Raw genomic sequence first — 14,209 nt, forward strand, 5'->3', positions numbered from 1 at the left:
AAGTCAGGGAGCACAGGAATTGCTTCTGTTTCGTGCTGTTGCTGCTGTTTAGAAACTGGGTCTTCTGAGGGGAATGTCTGTGGGTTTTGTGCAACAGGCTTTAAATAGTTCTGATGACGTGCCTTGTACAATTTCTACAGAATATTTTCTGCCTGAGAGAAAAATTGGTACGAGTAGTAATTTCTGTAGGAGTTGCTTAAGTCTTCCGTTTATGTTGGTTCTCTTCCCAGTGAGCAATGAATTACAAGTAGCACATCACTGGTGGCCTTAAGGTTGCTACTTCACTTCAGAGGTGAACAGGCTAAACATGGAACAGTAGCTTTTTTTTTCCACAGCCGTAGTGCTGAGGGTTGCTTATAGCTTAATAACTCTTTCACAAATATGTCCCGAGTCAAATCTTCTCCAGAAGAAAGCCACTCTGTAGTACAGAGGACTGATGACAAGCCTGGTGTGCTGATAAAATACAACTCGGCTTTATGACCTCTGCCAAGTTGGCTCCCTGTCTTCTGCTCTCCTGAGCTCTACTTCTCCCTTGACCAGATTTAGTATCTTTTAATACCCAGTCTGTTTCCAAGAGATTGTTTCAAAGAGCATTGAAGCTCCAGTAGACTCTGGCAAACCAGGTTTTATGAAGTATTTGAAGGCGCAGGTTATGTTTGGGAGCCATTGAGCTGTCAGCAGGATAAAATCAGTAGTGGATGATAGCATGGCTCTGCTATTATGGTGAGCACAGTTGTTTTGAGCCTCTAACTGCCCTTTTCATACACATCTTTTCTACCTTCTGTGTTTCTGAAACATCTCAGAGTGGAGCCCTCTGTCATTGTCCTGCAGGGGGAATCCTCTGTCCTCCTTACATATCAGGGGCAGTATCCAAAGGTGATCCTGCTCTGAAATATGATGCTTTTAGGAAAGATCATGGTTAGGGCTTTCCAGGTGGGAGGGACCCAAATGGAGCAGCCGGCCATGAGTGGCACAGGGAATGTCAGGCCAGTAATTGCCTTTTTAGTCCCTATAGTGCATCACAGGCCCCAAAATCAGCATCTCTCAAAAGAATGGTGTTAAACTTCACTGGTAATTATTATTACAGCTGTTTGGACTTTCCTATAAACTTCTTGCCTTTCCTCCCTACATTTTCTTTACTGCTGGAATCTCAGAGCAAGGACTTGGTTGCGTGATTGTGTATTACGGGGGTTTTTTTGCTTGAGTGCCGTGCTGGATACTGATGTCTTGTCTGTCTGGTGTTAGGAGTTTGTGACAGGTGATGCAGAGAGTGCCAACAGCGTGCCATGCCCTCGTCTGCACAGTTACTGTCCTCAGAACTGTAACCAGCAGAAGGACGAGGCTCTTGTCTCCACCAGCCTGCTCTCTGCCCACCAGTGCTGATGGCCGTCTCTGCTGCCCTGTCTGCTTCACCTCCCTGCTCTACAAGAATGATCCGCTTTGCCACATGCTTCTCCTGTTCGGACCCTTCTTATGGGAAATTACATACCCTTTCCCTAGCCTTACCAAGTCAAACTTGTTGCTTGTGGTTAATGGCCCAAAACAAGGCTCTCTGTGGCCTTAGGAGAGAAGGTGGCCTCCTGGAAGGATGTACCTGATGGGAATCTCTTTAGTTCTGCCCATATTTCCTTTCCAGGCAGGTGGCTGACAGCAGAGCGCTGGTGATAAGGGAAAGTGATGGAAGTGAGAAGATTTTTAACCTCCCAGCCCTTTAGTTACACGCTGCTTTATCCACTAAAAATAGTTGCTAATTCAACCTTCTGGGGAAACCTCAGGCACAGGCTAAAGGATCACTAATATTAGTTGTTGGCTTTGCTGATAAAATTAGCTATGTGAAAACTGGCTGTGACTGCTGAATTATTTCTCCTCCTGTGCAGCTTGAAATTTATCTGCCTCTGTGCTAAGATTGTAAAGGGGGGGAAGAAGAGGAGGAGACAATGTCTTGTCTCCTGAAGAGGCTCAGTAAAGCACACCATGCTCTTTCGTCCCGCTTGTGGGTGCTAGTCTGAAAGCAGAAGTGTACTTCCTCAGGACATCAGGGTGATGCTGAATCAAAATGTATTCAAGCTAAGTGAAAGGAAAATAATTTTTTTATTATTATTATTTTTTAAAGTTAGTGGCTTCAGGATAAATCAGTGTTTTTCCAGTTCAGGCTTTAAGAAATTATGTCACTTGAGGGCTTTCAGGGGATCTATTTGTCACCAAAACCTAGAAAGCCTCAGTTAAAATTTTTTATATGAGAAGGGTCTGAGGAAACATCTGTGCTCAGTGTGCCCAATAAATTAAAATTTGTTTGTTTGTTTTAAACTGTAGCATAGGTAAAGATCTCTGATCCATTTTAATTTGGGATGAGTTATTTATTTTTCTTCCTTTTTAAAATTCTGGTTTTATTGAAACATCCAGTGCATGTTTGACATCTGGTTTAATTTTAGAAAATAGTCCTGGGAGAAACTTTGTCAGTAAGGAGGAGTGCTGAGGTTATGACAGGCAGTGCATAACATGGGGTCGTGCTACAGGCTTGAAAAAGGTCCTTCTGAGCGTGTGCATCTGCTTTGCTGGAGCTCAGAAAATTTGATTTTTTTAATATCCCTCCAGGAAAATGGAGAGGTGCCCAAAAATGTGCTTGAGGTGAGGGGAAAATCCAGCCTTAACACAAGCTTTTATAATTCTTATAGCTATAAAAACGTAGTCAGCAAAGCCTATTGTCAAAGTGGTCAACCTCAAATCATGAAGCCAGAAGATCACAGGCTCATGCCATGCTGTGTCCTGGTTCTTGGTCACGTTCCATTTCCCATTTCTCCATGAAGCTGTTGTCTTTGGTCTTGCTTAGGCGTGCGCCTGCCTTTGAGTAGCTGCTGAAACGTGTCCCTGGAGGAGGGGCTGCGGGCCGCAGTTAGCCTGTGCGTAGTGTGTGGAGCAGAAGTAGCCGTGAAGCGTGGTGACTTGGCATGTTCTAGCATTCACCTGCGTTTTGCAACATGGAATTTCTTCAAATATATGGTGGGGTTTTTACTCTATTATTATTTCCCGGTCCTTGTCTCTTAAAGGAAGGGAATAAATAATTAGTTTTGGTATTTGTTTAAGCAGAGAAAGGAACTAAGAAGTTCCTAGTCTCTTGTTCAGTTGAAGAGAGCAAGCCAACATCATTTTCAAGGCACAGCACTGCTGGGGTGCACGATGCCAGGGACTCTCCCATCCTGTCTTATCATATTCATCTACCATCCTGTTGACTGTAGAATTGTTTCTGGCTTTCTTCAAAGCCTGTATGACTATCTTATCAATTCTGAGAAAAGCAGAAACCCTTAACTATGCAACAGGATGGCTTAATTGCAAAATCTGTCATGTCTCTCACTTTTTCCATGAGCTGCAGCATCTCTAAGCAAACTACTGGAAGATGTGCTTAAAATATTAGCTGTTCCACAGAGCTTGCGAACTCTTCACTGCCTCTTTCCACAAACCTCATTCCTCATGTTACTTCAGAAAGGGCAAAATCAAGGCAGTAAGTGATGTCTGAATTCAGCAGCATTACAGTTTTGCTTAATTTCTAAGTCTTTGAGAGTTAATTATCATGCAACTCATAGAGAGTAGTTTCATGATTTCTTAATCTGTTATGTACACTAATTTTCTTTTGGCTAACTGCTGAAGGGAGACATTTGTTTCTGCAGGGCATCAGCTGTGCCTGAACCACAAAGCACAGGGTTAACAGAATCCGTAATTATAGAGATGCGTGGGCTTGCTGTATTAATCACCATTTAGAAATGTGGATCTCTCATCTTGACTTTCAAATCGAAAATATAGCCATAGGTTAATCCCTTCTCCCTGCTCAGGTTCTACCTCTGCAGGCAGAATGGCAGTGGGCATATGTCCTGCTCTGCAGTGTTTCTCAGTTCATGTTCTCAGTTATGCTTTGAATGTTTGCAGTACTTAGGGGAGGGGGAAAGTTCTTTACCAACAAAGTAGTTCTGTCTAAATCGCTTCCTTGCAAAAGAACAGAGCATGCATTCAATGCCCTGAACCACTCTTGTTCCATTGCTTTTCTCCTTTTAAAGACAATATAGAGTTTTCCTTACTGTTTCTCTCTTCCCTTGCAGCATCAGCGAAAGCTTCCTCACTGTGAAAGGCGCAGCTCTCTTCCTGCCGCGAGGAAATGGGTCGTCTGCTCCCAGGATCAGTCACAGGCGCAACAAGCATGCAGGTAATCTGTTGCATCCGACGGCTGAGGCTTATCTGCTCACTCTTGTTTCCAAGTCTACCTTCCTTGAGTTTGTTCTCACCAGATGACACACATTTCTGTTTACACCAGGCATGTATTAAAGCTAGACCTGCCAGTCAAAACTGCAATATTTAATGCTGATAGAAAACAAGGTTTCAGTACTCTCTTGTTTATCCTGCAAAATCAAACAGATGAGTGACATCAGGGCAACAATCATGACAACACGGAGAGTTGAGAACAACCGCTCCCCAGAATATCATCCTGTAATTTTTGTATGAGAGAGGGGCTGGAGGGTTGCCATCAAAACCTTCATGCATTGCACTGGGAAACTTGAGGCTATGATATGTGATGAGTAATTGTCCTTCCTGATCTGAAAGTAACTGGTTATGATGGAAGAAAGGGAGGAGACTTACCTCTACGTGGTGGTGGTGAGGAACCTCTGAGCAAAGTCAGTATGACTTCTCAGACTTCTGAGCAGAATGAATAATATGGAGTCAGTCATAATTCCACCTCCTTTATCTGCTGAAAGGTTGATTTGTGGTTTTGCTTTGACTCTTTGTTTGAAAAGTCAGTCTGAATAATGAAACTCAAACATTTCAGGGTAGGTTGTTTTTCGTTGTGTATATGGTGCTTATTCACTGACGGTGTTTTATGGGGATCAGATAGTGAGGGGGTTTTCCCTTCCATTAAACAATCCACAGGACAAAAACAACATTGAAACTTTCAGGCTTTTGCATGTGAAGCAGAGACAGAAACAGAGAGGCTTGAGTCGACTTTCTTTGCCAAAAAGTGACCACCAAAAGGTGATTTGGTTCGGTTCCAGGTGTAGATTTCTTTGTACTTCGATACCATCAGACTGTCATCCAGCTCTACATCCGGCATAGTAATCTACCTGATGACTGGTCCACCTCAAAATCTGTTTACAAACATCTTTCTATAAAGAGTTTAAGTCAAAAGGCAGTTAATTACATACTTCCACTCAGACATAGTACAAACAGTACCCAAATTGCTTTGAGTGAGATGTATTAATTACCAGTTATCAAAAGAAAATAAATTGTTCTGAAACTTAATTTAAAGCTGGCCTTTCTGGTTGGGACTGAAGTGAAAAGGTGTTCAGTGCGCAAAGAGAGTTAGCAGTCTTCTTTTTAAAAGTTTATCTTGACCTGTCTTGGTTTTTAATCTCTCCAAAGTCCTCTGCATAATAGAAGCCCAGGTCAGTTGCTGTCTTGGCTTTACCTTGCAGAGGAGACCCACTGGATGGGTTTCCTTGTGAACCTGTGCAAGGCAATGCAAACAGCTTTTGAGTCTCTCTTGTTGCCTCGTCTACTTGCTACAGCTGACTTGCATGAGGTCTGGAGACCTTGGTGGAAAATAGTCACTCTCTGATCAACCCAGAGCTTTTAGAAGCCAGGTTGCCAAGAAAGCAAATCCGGTGTGTTGTAATTGCTTACAGCAAGATGGTTTGTGTTTAAGAGGCTGGCTTGCCTAAGGGATGGGATTTTCCTTCTTAGAAGACTCTCTTTATTCCTGTCTCCTCAGCTTACAGGGTGAGATTTCATGAGGCATCAGTACTTGTCCTTTCCTCAGTTTCCCCGCTTGTCAAGTGACGTGAATGTTACAGTATTTCTGTAAGGTGCTTGGTGAGCTCACTGAAAAAGAGACCTTTGTATGAGTGTACACTGTCTGTCTTCTCTGTGAACTTTCCTGACGTACAGTATCTGCCAGCAGACCAAGACACCAAGGGATCAACGTATCACCTTCCTGAGCAAAACATCTGTGCCACCAAAATTAAAACAGTGATGCAGAGAGTGTGGCTCGGAGAGGTGAACTGGCCATTGGTAGCAAGCTGGCAAAGCATGTGGCAAAGAAAACTGTCTCCTTTCTTGGACTCTGATAATCTGTGCTCAACTTTCACTCCTGTGTGTGTGTCGTGACTTATCTCTGGCACACAAAATTAGAAGGGGGTGGAGAGCGGACATAACTTTCCAATATGAAATTGCTGCCTATGGATGCAATAATGTTTCAAGTGGCTGTGAGAGCATTTTCTAGGAAGGTTGACTAACCTTCCTGACCTCCCTTTCTAATTCATCAGAGGTGCTAGAATCCAGCAGAAAGAGTAAATGCGTAACAGGAAATAATTAATGCTCGCGCCCATTTCTTTAATCATATCATCTTCAGAAATGGCAATCACTAGTTGGCAGATTGACCAGATATGGTACCAGCTGTCCACACGCCTCTGTGTTCTGGTGGCTGGTGGGCTTGCTGTTGCACTCCAGCAACACTGGAAGAGGCCAGAAAAGGATGCAACTTCCCTGGGGCTTTCGCCATCTCTAGGATACTGTAAATCACTGTTAAGATCACACTCTAGCTGATGTTTTACACCTAGCCTGCCAACTTGAAGGAAACAAAAGCATCTGCTCTTTGCTGAACAGTGTGATAGGGAGCAGCAGTTGTGCCGTGAATGCCAGTGAAGTCGACAGCTCTTCATAGGACAGGATGGTGGTATCTTTGTGCTGATTCTGGCATGCTAAAACCTTTCCTTTGCTTTTTCTTAATCCAGGAAGCTTACAAAACGCCTTGTGTGTTTGGGGCTGAAAATGCTGCAAGTCAATTAAAGCTGGCCAAGGAAGCAACACTTCACTTTCTAGCTCTGGAGCTCCCAAGGCTGGCAGGGCAGGCTGGGGAACAGGGAGGAGTGCAGTAACTTCCTGAGGATGAGGGATAGTGGAGCTCCTTGACTGAGCCTTGCAGAATTGGTTGTCTTAGAAACTTCCTCTTTGTTTAAGTATTGAGATAATCCAGTACTCCTGGTGGTTTTTTTTTTTTTAAAACTCTGGAAACTTCAGCTTTTAAACTGGTTCCTGATGTTGAATTACTGGCATCAGTAGATGGGAACTGTTACACATAGGGGAGGGATAAAACCAAGGTGAAGCATCTTTCATTTCAAGCTGCCTAAGACATGTGAATGCCTCATGAGTCAAATACTTGCTGGGCTCTTCCAGGCTGCAGGCAAGAGGTGCCACCTGAAGCAGAGGGACCTTAGCCTGTTGCGTCCAGTTCTCACCGATTCCCACCACACTAGCAGCTGAAACTTGCTGGAACTGAGTAGCATTGCCAAGACTGTGTGCTAGCGTTGACGTAGGGAAATCCTGTCTCTTGCTGCACCCCTGGGAGGACAAGCATCCGATGGATGAGCTGGCCTTTCCTACATTACCTATCTCCCTAAATAATTGCTGTTTAGGAAGGTACATGCCAGCCACTCCAGCCCTGGGAACAATGTCCTCAGGCAGGAAGTAGTTTCAGGTGCTTGTCACCACTGGTATATGTATGTGACTTCCCTAGCGCTGCAGAGTGCCTCAATTTTTCCCACCCCCAGTTAAAAATGCAGTCCCAGGGCATTGACTCATTCGCCATATGCTGAAACGTGTTTGAGGAGGAAGGAAGAGGAGAGCAGGGAATGCCGTGTCCTGAGTAGCCCACTCCACACAAGCTTGCCTCTGTCCCATCAGGAGAGAGGCTGCAGCAGCCCTTCAGCCCTGTTGTTCACCAGCTATAAAAATAATTTGGAAACTAGGTACCATGCTCTGGCTGGGCAGCATTTCCTTTCTTCCCCTTCCCTTATGTGGTACTTCTGGATGCTGCTCCATGCCCAAGACTTCCTTATTTCTGAAAGTCCATGACATGGCATGGATTCTAGCACCTCTGATGAATTAGAAAGGGAGGTCAGGAAGGTTGGTCAACCTTCCCAGAAAATGCTCTCATAGGTGCTTGTGCTGGATACTTGCTCCAGTATTCGTGCTGTTGCCTAAACTTGTCTTCCCGCCTTTGTGGGAGTTGGAGAAGATGGGAGACTAAAGGCTCCTTTTCTTGTCGATCTGTGCCACCCACCTGGCAGTCTTGCATTCTCCTTTCTGGGAACACAGATTAATTTTCCAGGTAATGATTGAAAAAACAGCCCATTGCTGGAGGTGTTACTGCTTACTGACACTCAGAAGGTAATGTGCTGGCTTAGTGGAGAAGCTCTTGGCTGTCTGCGGGCCAGGGAGTAGTGCTGAGAAGTCAGTGCGGCATTACCAACACAAAGGTAGCTCACTTGTCTTTCAAATGCTTGATGCTTTAGGAACCTGGGACACAGCTCTTCTTAAGAAGACTTCAAAGTTACTGCATGACTGTGATTTTTTTTTTTTTCTTTCAGTTTTTCCTTAGCCTCATCAATAAAAGTGTAGCAAGCATTTTCTAGGAAAAATTGTAGGTGCTTGATTTTTCAGATGGCAATTCTTAGCTGCTTTTGGGTGGGGCTGGTACATAAGCTTATGTGGGCACGTGCTGCTCTAAGATGGGACTAAATCTCACTTCAAAGAGGATATACTTCTGTCTAGGTAGTAGTTCTGCACTAAGTAATAAGTTAGCGTAAAAAAAATGGCAGATTCCTGATCTGAAGCACATGATAGAACAAGATGTTGAACCATGGGGTGGGGTCCCTTTCTACCTGGTTGGCCGTTGTCTTTTAAAGGAACAAAGAGTAGTGAAACGCTTTTTATTTCTGTAAAAACATAACAGGATTTAGCAGGAGAGATCATGATAAGACAGGAACAGGTGAACACACAGAACAAAGAGCATTTGACTAAGAGATGGAGTTTTGTCATCTTTGAGTGGGTGGAAGTGACAACACAACACTTATGGTGACGTGTCGGGTTTCTTGGTGGAAGTTTGCTCCGGCTGGACAGCCAGGAACTTGCATGTGATTTAAAACTACTTTTGTGCATTCACGTTTCCCTCTTGCCTGCAGGGGATCTCCAGCAACACCTGCAGGCCATGTTCATACTGCTCCGCCCAGAAGACAACATCCGACTGGTAGGCTGGCTTTTTGCTTATCTGCCGTTAATGAATGTAAAGGTTAAGTTCCACTTGACAAATACACCTGTGTAATGAAAGCAGTGGTGTGTGTATGTTTGAGTGGTTTCATCAGCGGGTTTGAGGAGTCGTCTTTGCAACCACAGAGGTAGAAAAGCAGCTAATTATGAAAGGCCTGCTTAGTTGGTTGTTCAGTGAGAGAAATTGTATGGCTAGAAGACTGCCTTTGTCTGAACCAAATACTGAGTACTTATGTTCTCAAAAAGTACTGTAACAATTGCCAGAGAAGCTGGGTAAATTAGCTTGGTGTCCTATTTAAATCAAGAGCATGTGACTTATGTCTGACCAGTGTGAACACCTGCCCTTCCATGTTAGTTCATTCGTGTTCCTCACTCTGCTCCCTAACTGGTTGCATCCCAAAGGCCATGGCTCATCAGCAAGGACCATGTAGGATCCCCACGTAGGTATGCACCTATATTGAACCTTGTCTTTCTGCTTTTCTGGGTTGTTGCCTTCTATAATGATGTCATGAAAATTAGGCATTGCTGTTTATAGCATTGATACGCCATCCAGAAGCCAAAGAAGAGCAGTAAGGAATTTGTCTAGGACGTATTGAAGTGCTTTACTAGGTCAGGCATGACTGAAGGGTATCTGCATCTCTCATCACTCAGTAGCCTGAAGTTTCTTTCCTGTGTTGTCTTGGTGCATCTTAGCAACGTATGCCCAAAGTAGGACTGCCAGCATCAGAAGTGTTGTTCTGACACCTCTGCTTTGCTGAATCCTCCTGAGCTGTGCTGGAGCTGATCGTATGAGTATAGCTAGGAAACAGCCAAGATTACTATGGAATGCTTTAACTTTAAAAAGGACCACCAAAAATCATTTGCCATAAGCAATCTTTGTAAGCAAACTAAAGGACCTACTCCTAAACTTTGTCAGGCATACCTTGCTGTCACTAAAATTTCAGTGAAAGTGATGGGAATGGGGGTTCTCGGTGCTTTTCAGAATCTGAGCCAGCGTTAGAACATTGGAAGCTATTGAACAAGGCATTGTTCAGCAATATCACTGGCTACATTGTGTGATTTGGGACAAATTAGCCTTAACAGCTGAATAAGGACTTTGTGGGTTGAGACATAAACCCTTTTGTTCAGAGCTACATTTGGAATGCTGAAATCTTGCATGAGGTTAAGTTCGATAGTCTACTTGAATTTAATTGATTCTTGACGAACGAAGGGTGTGCGCAGAGCTGCAATGGACTCTCTCATAAAATAGTAGATACAAACGAGATTTGAAATATAAACAGTACTGAGAGAAATGCATTCTCTTCTTGTGTTGGCTGCTGTCATTTGGAGGGCAGACTTCACAGCTCAGAGGGCAGCAGAGGAATCTAATCCTCTATAAACCTACACTTAAAATTTGGAACAACTCTTGTTTCTGTTGGAGCTATTGGCAGAGTTTTTTAGCCTTCCATGAGAGCAGGATTAGAGCAATGGTACAACTCTAAGATCAGTAGGAAGGAGAGGAAAATGAGTTAAAAGTGTACAAACGGATTGAACGTATTCCTCTGGCTTAGCAGATTGGGAACTTGTTCACTTACATGTGTTCAATAACAAAAGCTTTAGAAAGGCTTTTTTTTGGTCTTAAAATCAAATATACCTATGAGAAATGTGTTCTTGTATGAAATACCTATCGTGTAGCATGAAAAAGATGAAAGGTCAGCATGAACTTACGTTTTGGAATGTGCTGTTCATAAGGGCTGGTAAAATACCACATCACACTTCTGATGAAACAAGAATGCAGCAGAAAATAAAGTTGACTTGTGTTTAGGTGAGCCTAAAACTAAGAAATGTGTTGCTGGCCCTGAAAGGACTACAGAGAACTTCTTGTTCATGAACAGACTATAACTAACCTCCCCAAATTGAGGAGAAAGCTAGCTATATGTAGATGAGCTGTTGAGAAAGAACCTTCCGTCTCATCGCTGTCCCTGAAGCTAGGCCATCCTCCCTAGATTGAGTGGGATTTCAAATATCTTATTTAAAAGGCATCAGACCACTCAGTCACTTGGTATGCTCCTACTGTTGGGTGAGCATATGAACTAGAGCTCAATGAAAAGGTTAGAGACCAGGTTGTGATTTGACGGGCATGTTGGAGCGCTAATAGTAACTTTTGAGCTTGGCTGGTTTAGAATGTCAAGTTTCCTGTTTTGTTATTCTAGAAAATTTAGCAAAACACATTATCTACCCCAATCATGCTTTTGCTTTGTGATCAGGGTGTAAGTGTTGAATCTAGAGATCCACAATAAGCCATGCCCTGTTTCTCTTAATTGGTCCTCCAAAAATCCCACCCCAGTGACTTGAAACTACATGACCTTTGGCCGCTGTTTGTGTAGGTCTAGCCGTGTTCTAAAGGGCCTTGCATTAAGACCACACTTCCCATTACTGCTAGCCAAACTGGGTTAGCTAAGTTAGATTATGCTAACCCTCTTGCTGCTGGACTGTCCTCAAGAGAAGCAGAACAGAACTCGTGTCTGGATGCCCCAGACACAGGGCAGCTGTTGTCCGCTGACTCCCGTTTTAGGCAAGTCTTTGTTTCTGTTTGAAGTTTGGTTCCTAATGTAGATAATGACTTTAACCGCCAAGACCTTGGTGATTGCTTGCTCTTCTAGGTCGAAGAGCACCCTTTCTGTTTTGCTACAAGTGGTTAGTTGTAGAAACAGCTGTCTTTGGCAGAATTCACACCTTGAAGGCCTGACCACTTTGATCCTCCATGTTTCCAAAGGAATCCCAGTGACTCAAGGAGCAAGAAGGAAAATAAGGCTGGTTTTAGCATGACTTATCCTAAAGAGATGGGGTGGGGCACAGTCTCTTGCTGTACAGAGCACGTCTGTCTGCTGGCATCAGCATTTGGGTAGTTTCTGTTAGTCTTCAGTCCCATTGGACAAGTCTGGAAGACGTGGTCAACACCGTCTCCTGCCTGCACTTGCTATTCTGCCCCTGTCACTAGAGCTGCTGCTCCCTGCAATGCCACTGAGAAGCTTTCCCTGCCACTCTCAGCTTAGTCTCCTGCGGTAGAGCACTCCGGTGAAATAGTGAGCTCTGTTTTGACTGCTATGTGCTGTTTTAACCTTTGTTGTAGGCTCTGCCACATCTTGTGGCCAAGACTTACTGGCTAGTGGACAGGCGAGGTGTGAGGAGGTCAGAGAGGGCTCCTCTAAGCAAGGAGGTGCCATTCTGACATTAAGACCAAGTTAGAAAGAACTACAGGAGCATATTGGGAAAAGCAGCCTACTCCTGAGAGATGCCACACAATAGTTATTTTGTGAGCTTTTTTTTTTTTTTTTAAAGGATAAAATGACTGTTTAAACTGAGCTCTTTGAGCCATGAACTCCTGTGGGTCACTACTAAGGGTCTACCCAAGTCAGGTCTCAGGAGGGCTGCTGGTGTTTGAGGAATTCAGGTTAAGTTTGTGAAGGATGTCAAACACCACTTCAAGCTTCAACCATTGGGTTGCAAGGAAGTGGGCAACTGGGCCCCATTGCAGCAGGCACGTGTCTGTCCGCAGCACGGGGCAAGGCTGGGCTGTGACGGCTCCTTCTCACCCCGTGTTTGCTCTCTGCAGGCCCTGCTCAAAGTGCAAGAAGCAATTTAACAATATGGTAAACATTGAGGCCAGACAGCGTCTCGGGGTTGGATTAGGCTGTGCAAAGTTAGGGTTCAGTTTACATAATTAAAACACTTCCTTTCTAGGAATGTCCTAGTTTCTCTAGTTGGGATCCTGTGACTAAAATAACTGCAAATGTCTTGGAACAGAGTCCAAAAAGTGTTGCAAGTAAAGGCTGCCTACTACAGATGTTTATAGTCAAAACTTGCAGCGCTGGGCTCCCTTCCCCAGGCTCCTCATTGACCAGCAGTCTGTCTGTAAGAAGACTTGTTGGAGTCACTTCAGTTCTCACTTCCCCGTGGCTTCTGGAGGAGCATTACACATCAGTGTAGCCTTTCAGCAACTTCAGTCTTGGTCTGACATTCATAACTTAGCTGCACGGATGCTTTCTGAATGCTGTCAGTAGAATTTGATTTGGGGCTGTTTGGGGTGAAGTTCAGGCGTCCTCCAGTCCTGCTAGGTCTCTCTTTTGGCACTGGGGTACATGTGGTTACGGTAGGAGCAGTGAGGCACAATGACTTTCACCTTTTCTGGGCAATCTGAATCCAGCCATGGGTGCAGCTTAGTAATAGGGAAATCTTTTCCCACCAGGAAAAGCAGGAAACCACCTATGAGTTAGATCCCAGTTGTTTGTCCAGCTGCCTGGGACGGTGGTGGTAAGAGTCTCGTTGGAGCTGTTGTAGCGCACAGTAGCTTAAAGGAAAGCCCTAGCTCTTTGGACAAAGCCCTTTGAGAGGTGAAGAGCACATTCAACACCCATCTGTCTCGCAGAACCTGTAATGCTCCGTGAAGCTCACTAGGCTGGGACTAGTCGGAGGACTGCGGCAGCCTGCCTTGTAGGCTGCTGTTTAAACGCAGCCTCGGTGGGACAGAGCATGCCTGCGGCAGCGTGTGCAGAAGGTGCTAGGAATGTGCCAGCTCTTGAGGAAAGCGTTGTGCGTGAGAGACTAAGTCGCTTCTCCCTCTTCTGCTGGTTACCCAGCTGAGAAGTACGGGCCATCCGTACTAGTGCAAACTGCATCACTGCTTCTGCGCCTGTCACTCAGCATGAAAAGGTGGCTTGTAAAGGTAATAGTCTGTATTTTGGTGGCTGCACTGCTGATCTCTCCCTTTCCTTTCCTTAGGCTGTAAGACTGGAAAGTACCTACCAGAACCGCACTAGATACATGGTGGTAGTGTCCACCAACGGCAGACAAGACACCGAAGAGAGCATTGTCCTTGGAATGGATTTCTCTTCCAATGACAGGTACTCAGAGTGTCCAGGTGCACCTTGTGTTTGCCCACATGTCAAGTGTAGAAACGACTGTCTGGTGTCCATGCTTTCTGGGGGCAGACTGCTGCAGATTTTCCAGCCTAACACCTTTCTTGAACACAGAATTCCCCTGTGATTTCTTGAAAGGAGGTGACAAATGGGAAGGCAACAGCCTAGGTCAGCATTTCCTCTGTTCCGCTGAGCCTCAGGCTTGTGTGAGGACGTTAAGTACC

General features: G+C 44.6%; 1 protein-coding gene across 2 annotated transcripts in view; it reads left to right on the forward strand.

The window, feature by feature from the left end:
* SSH2 (slingshot protein phosphatase 2) overlaps window positions 1-14,209 on the forward strand; it is a 103,025-nt gene that overhangs the window by 62,347 nt on the left and 26,469 nt on the right. For both annotated transcript variants that reach the window (XM_075771573.1, XM_075771572.1), the window contains 3 exons: window positions 4,092-4,195; window positions 9,003-9,067; window positions 13,849-13,970. In XM_075771573.1, coding sequence (XP_075627688.1) covers window positions 4,092-4,195; window positions 9,003-9,067; window positions 13,849-13,970 — 291 coding nt within the window. The remainder of the gene's footprint in view (window positions 1-4,091; window positions 4,196-9,002; window positions 9,068-13,848; window positions 13,971-14,209) is intronic.

Source organism: Balearica regulorum, chromosome 19, assembly GCF_011004875.1.
Source record: "Balearica regulorum gibbericeps isolate bBalReg1 chromosome 19, bBalReg1.pri, whole genome shotgun sequence".
Lineage (NCBI taxonomy): Eukaryota > Metazoa > Chordata > Aves > Gruiformes > Gruidae > Balearica > Balearica regulorum.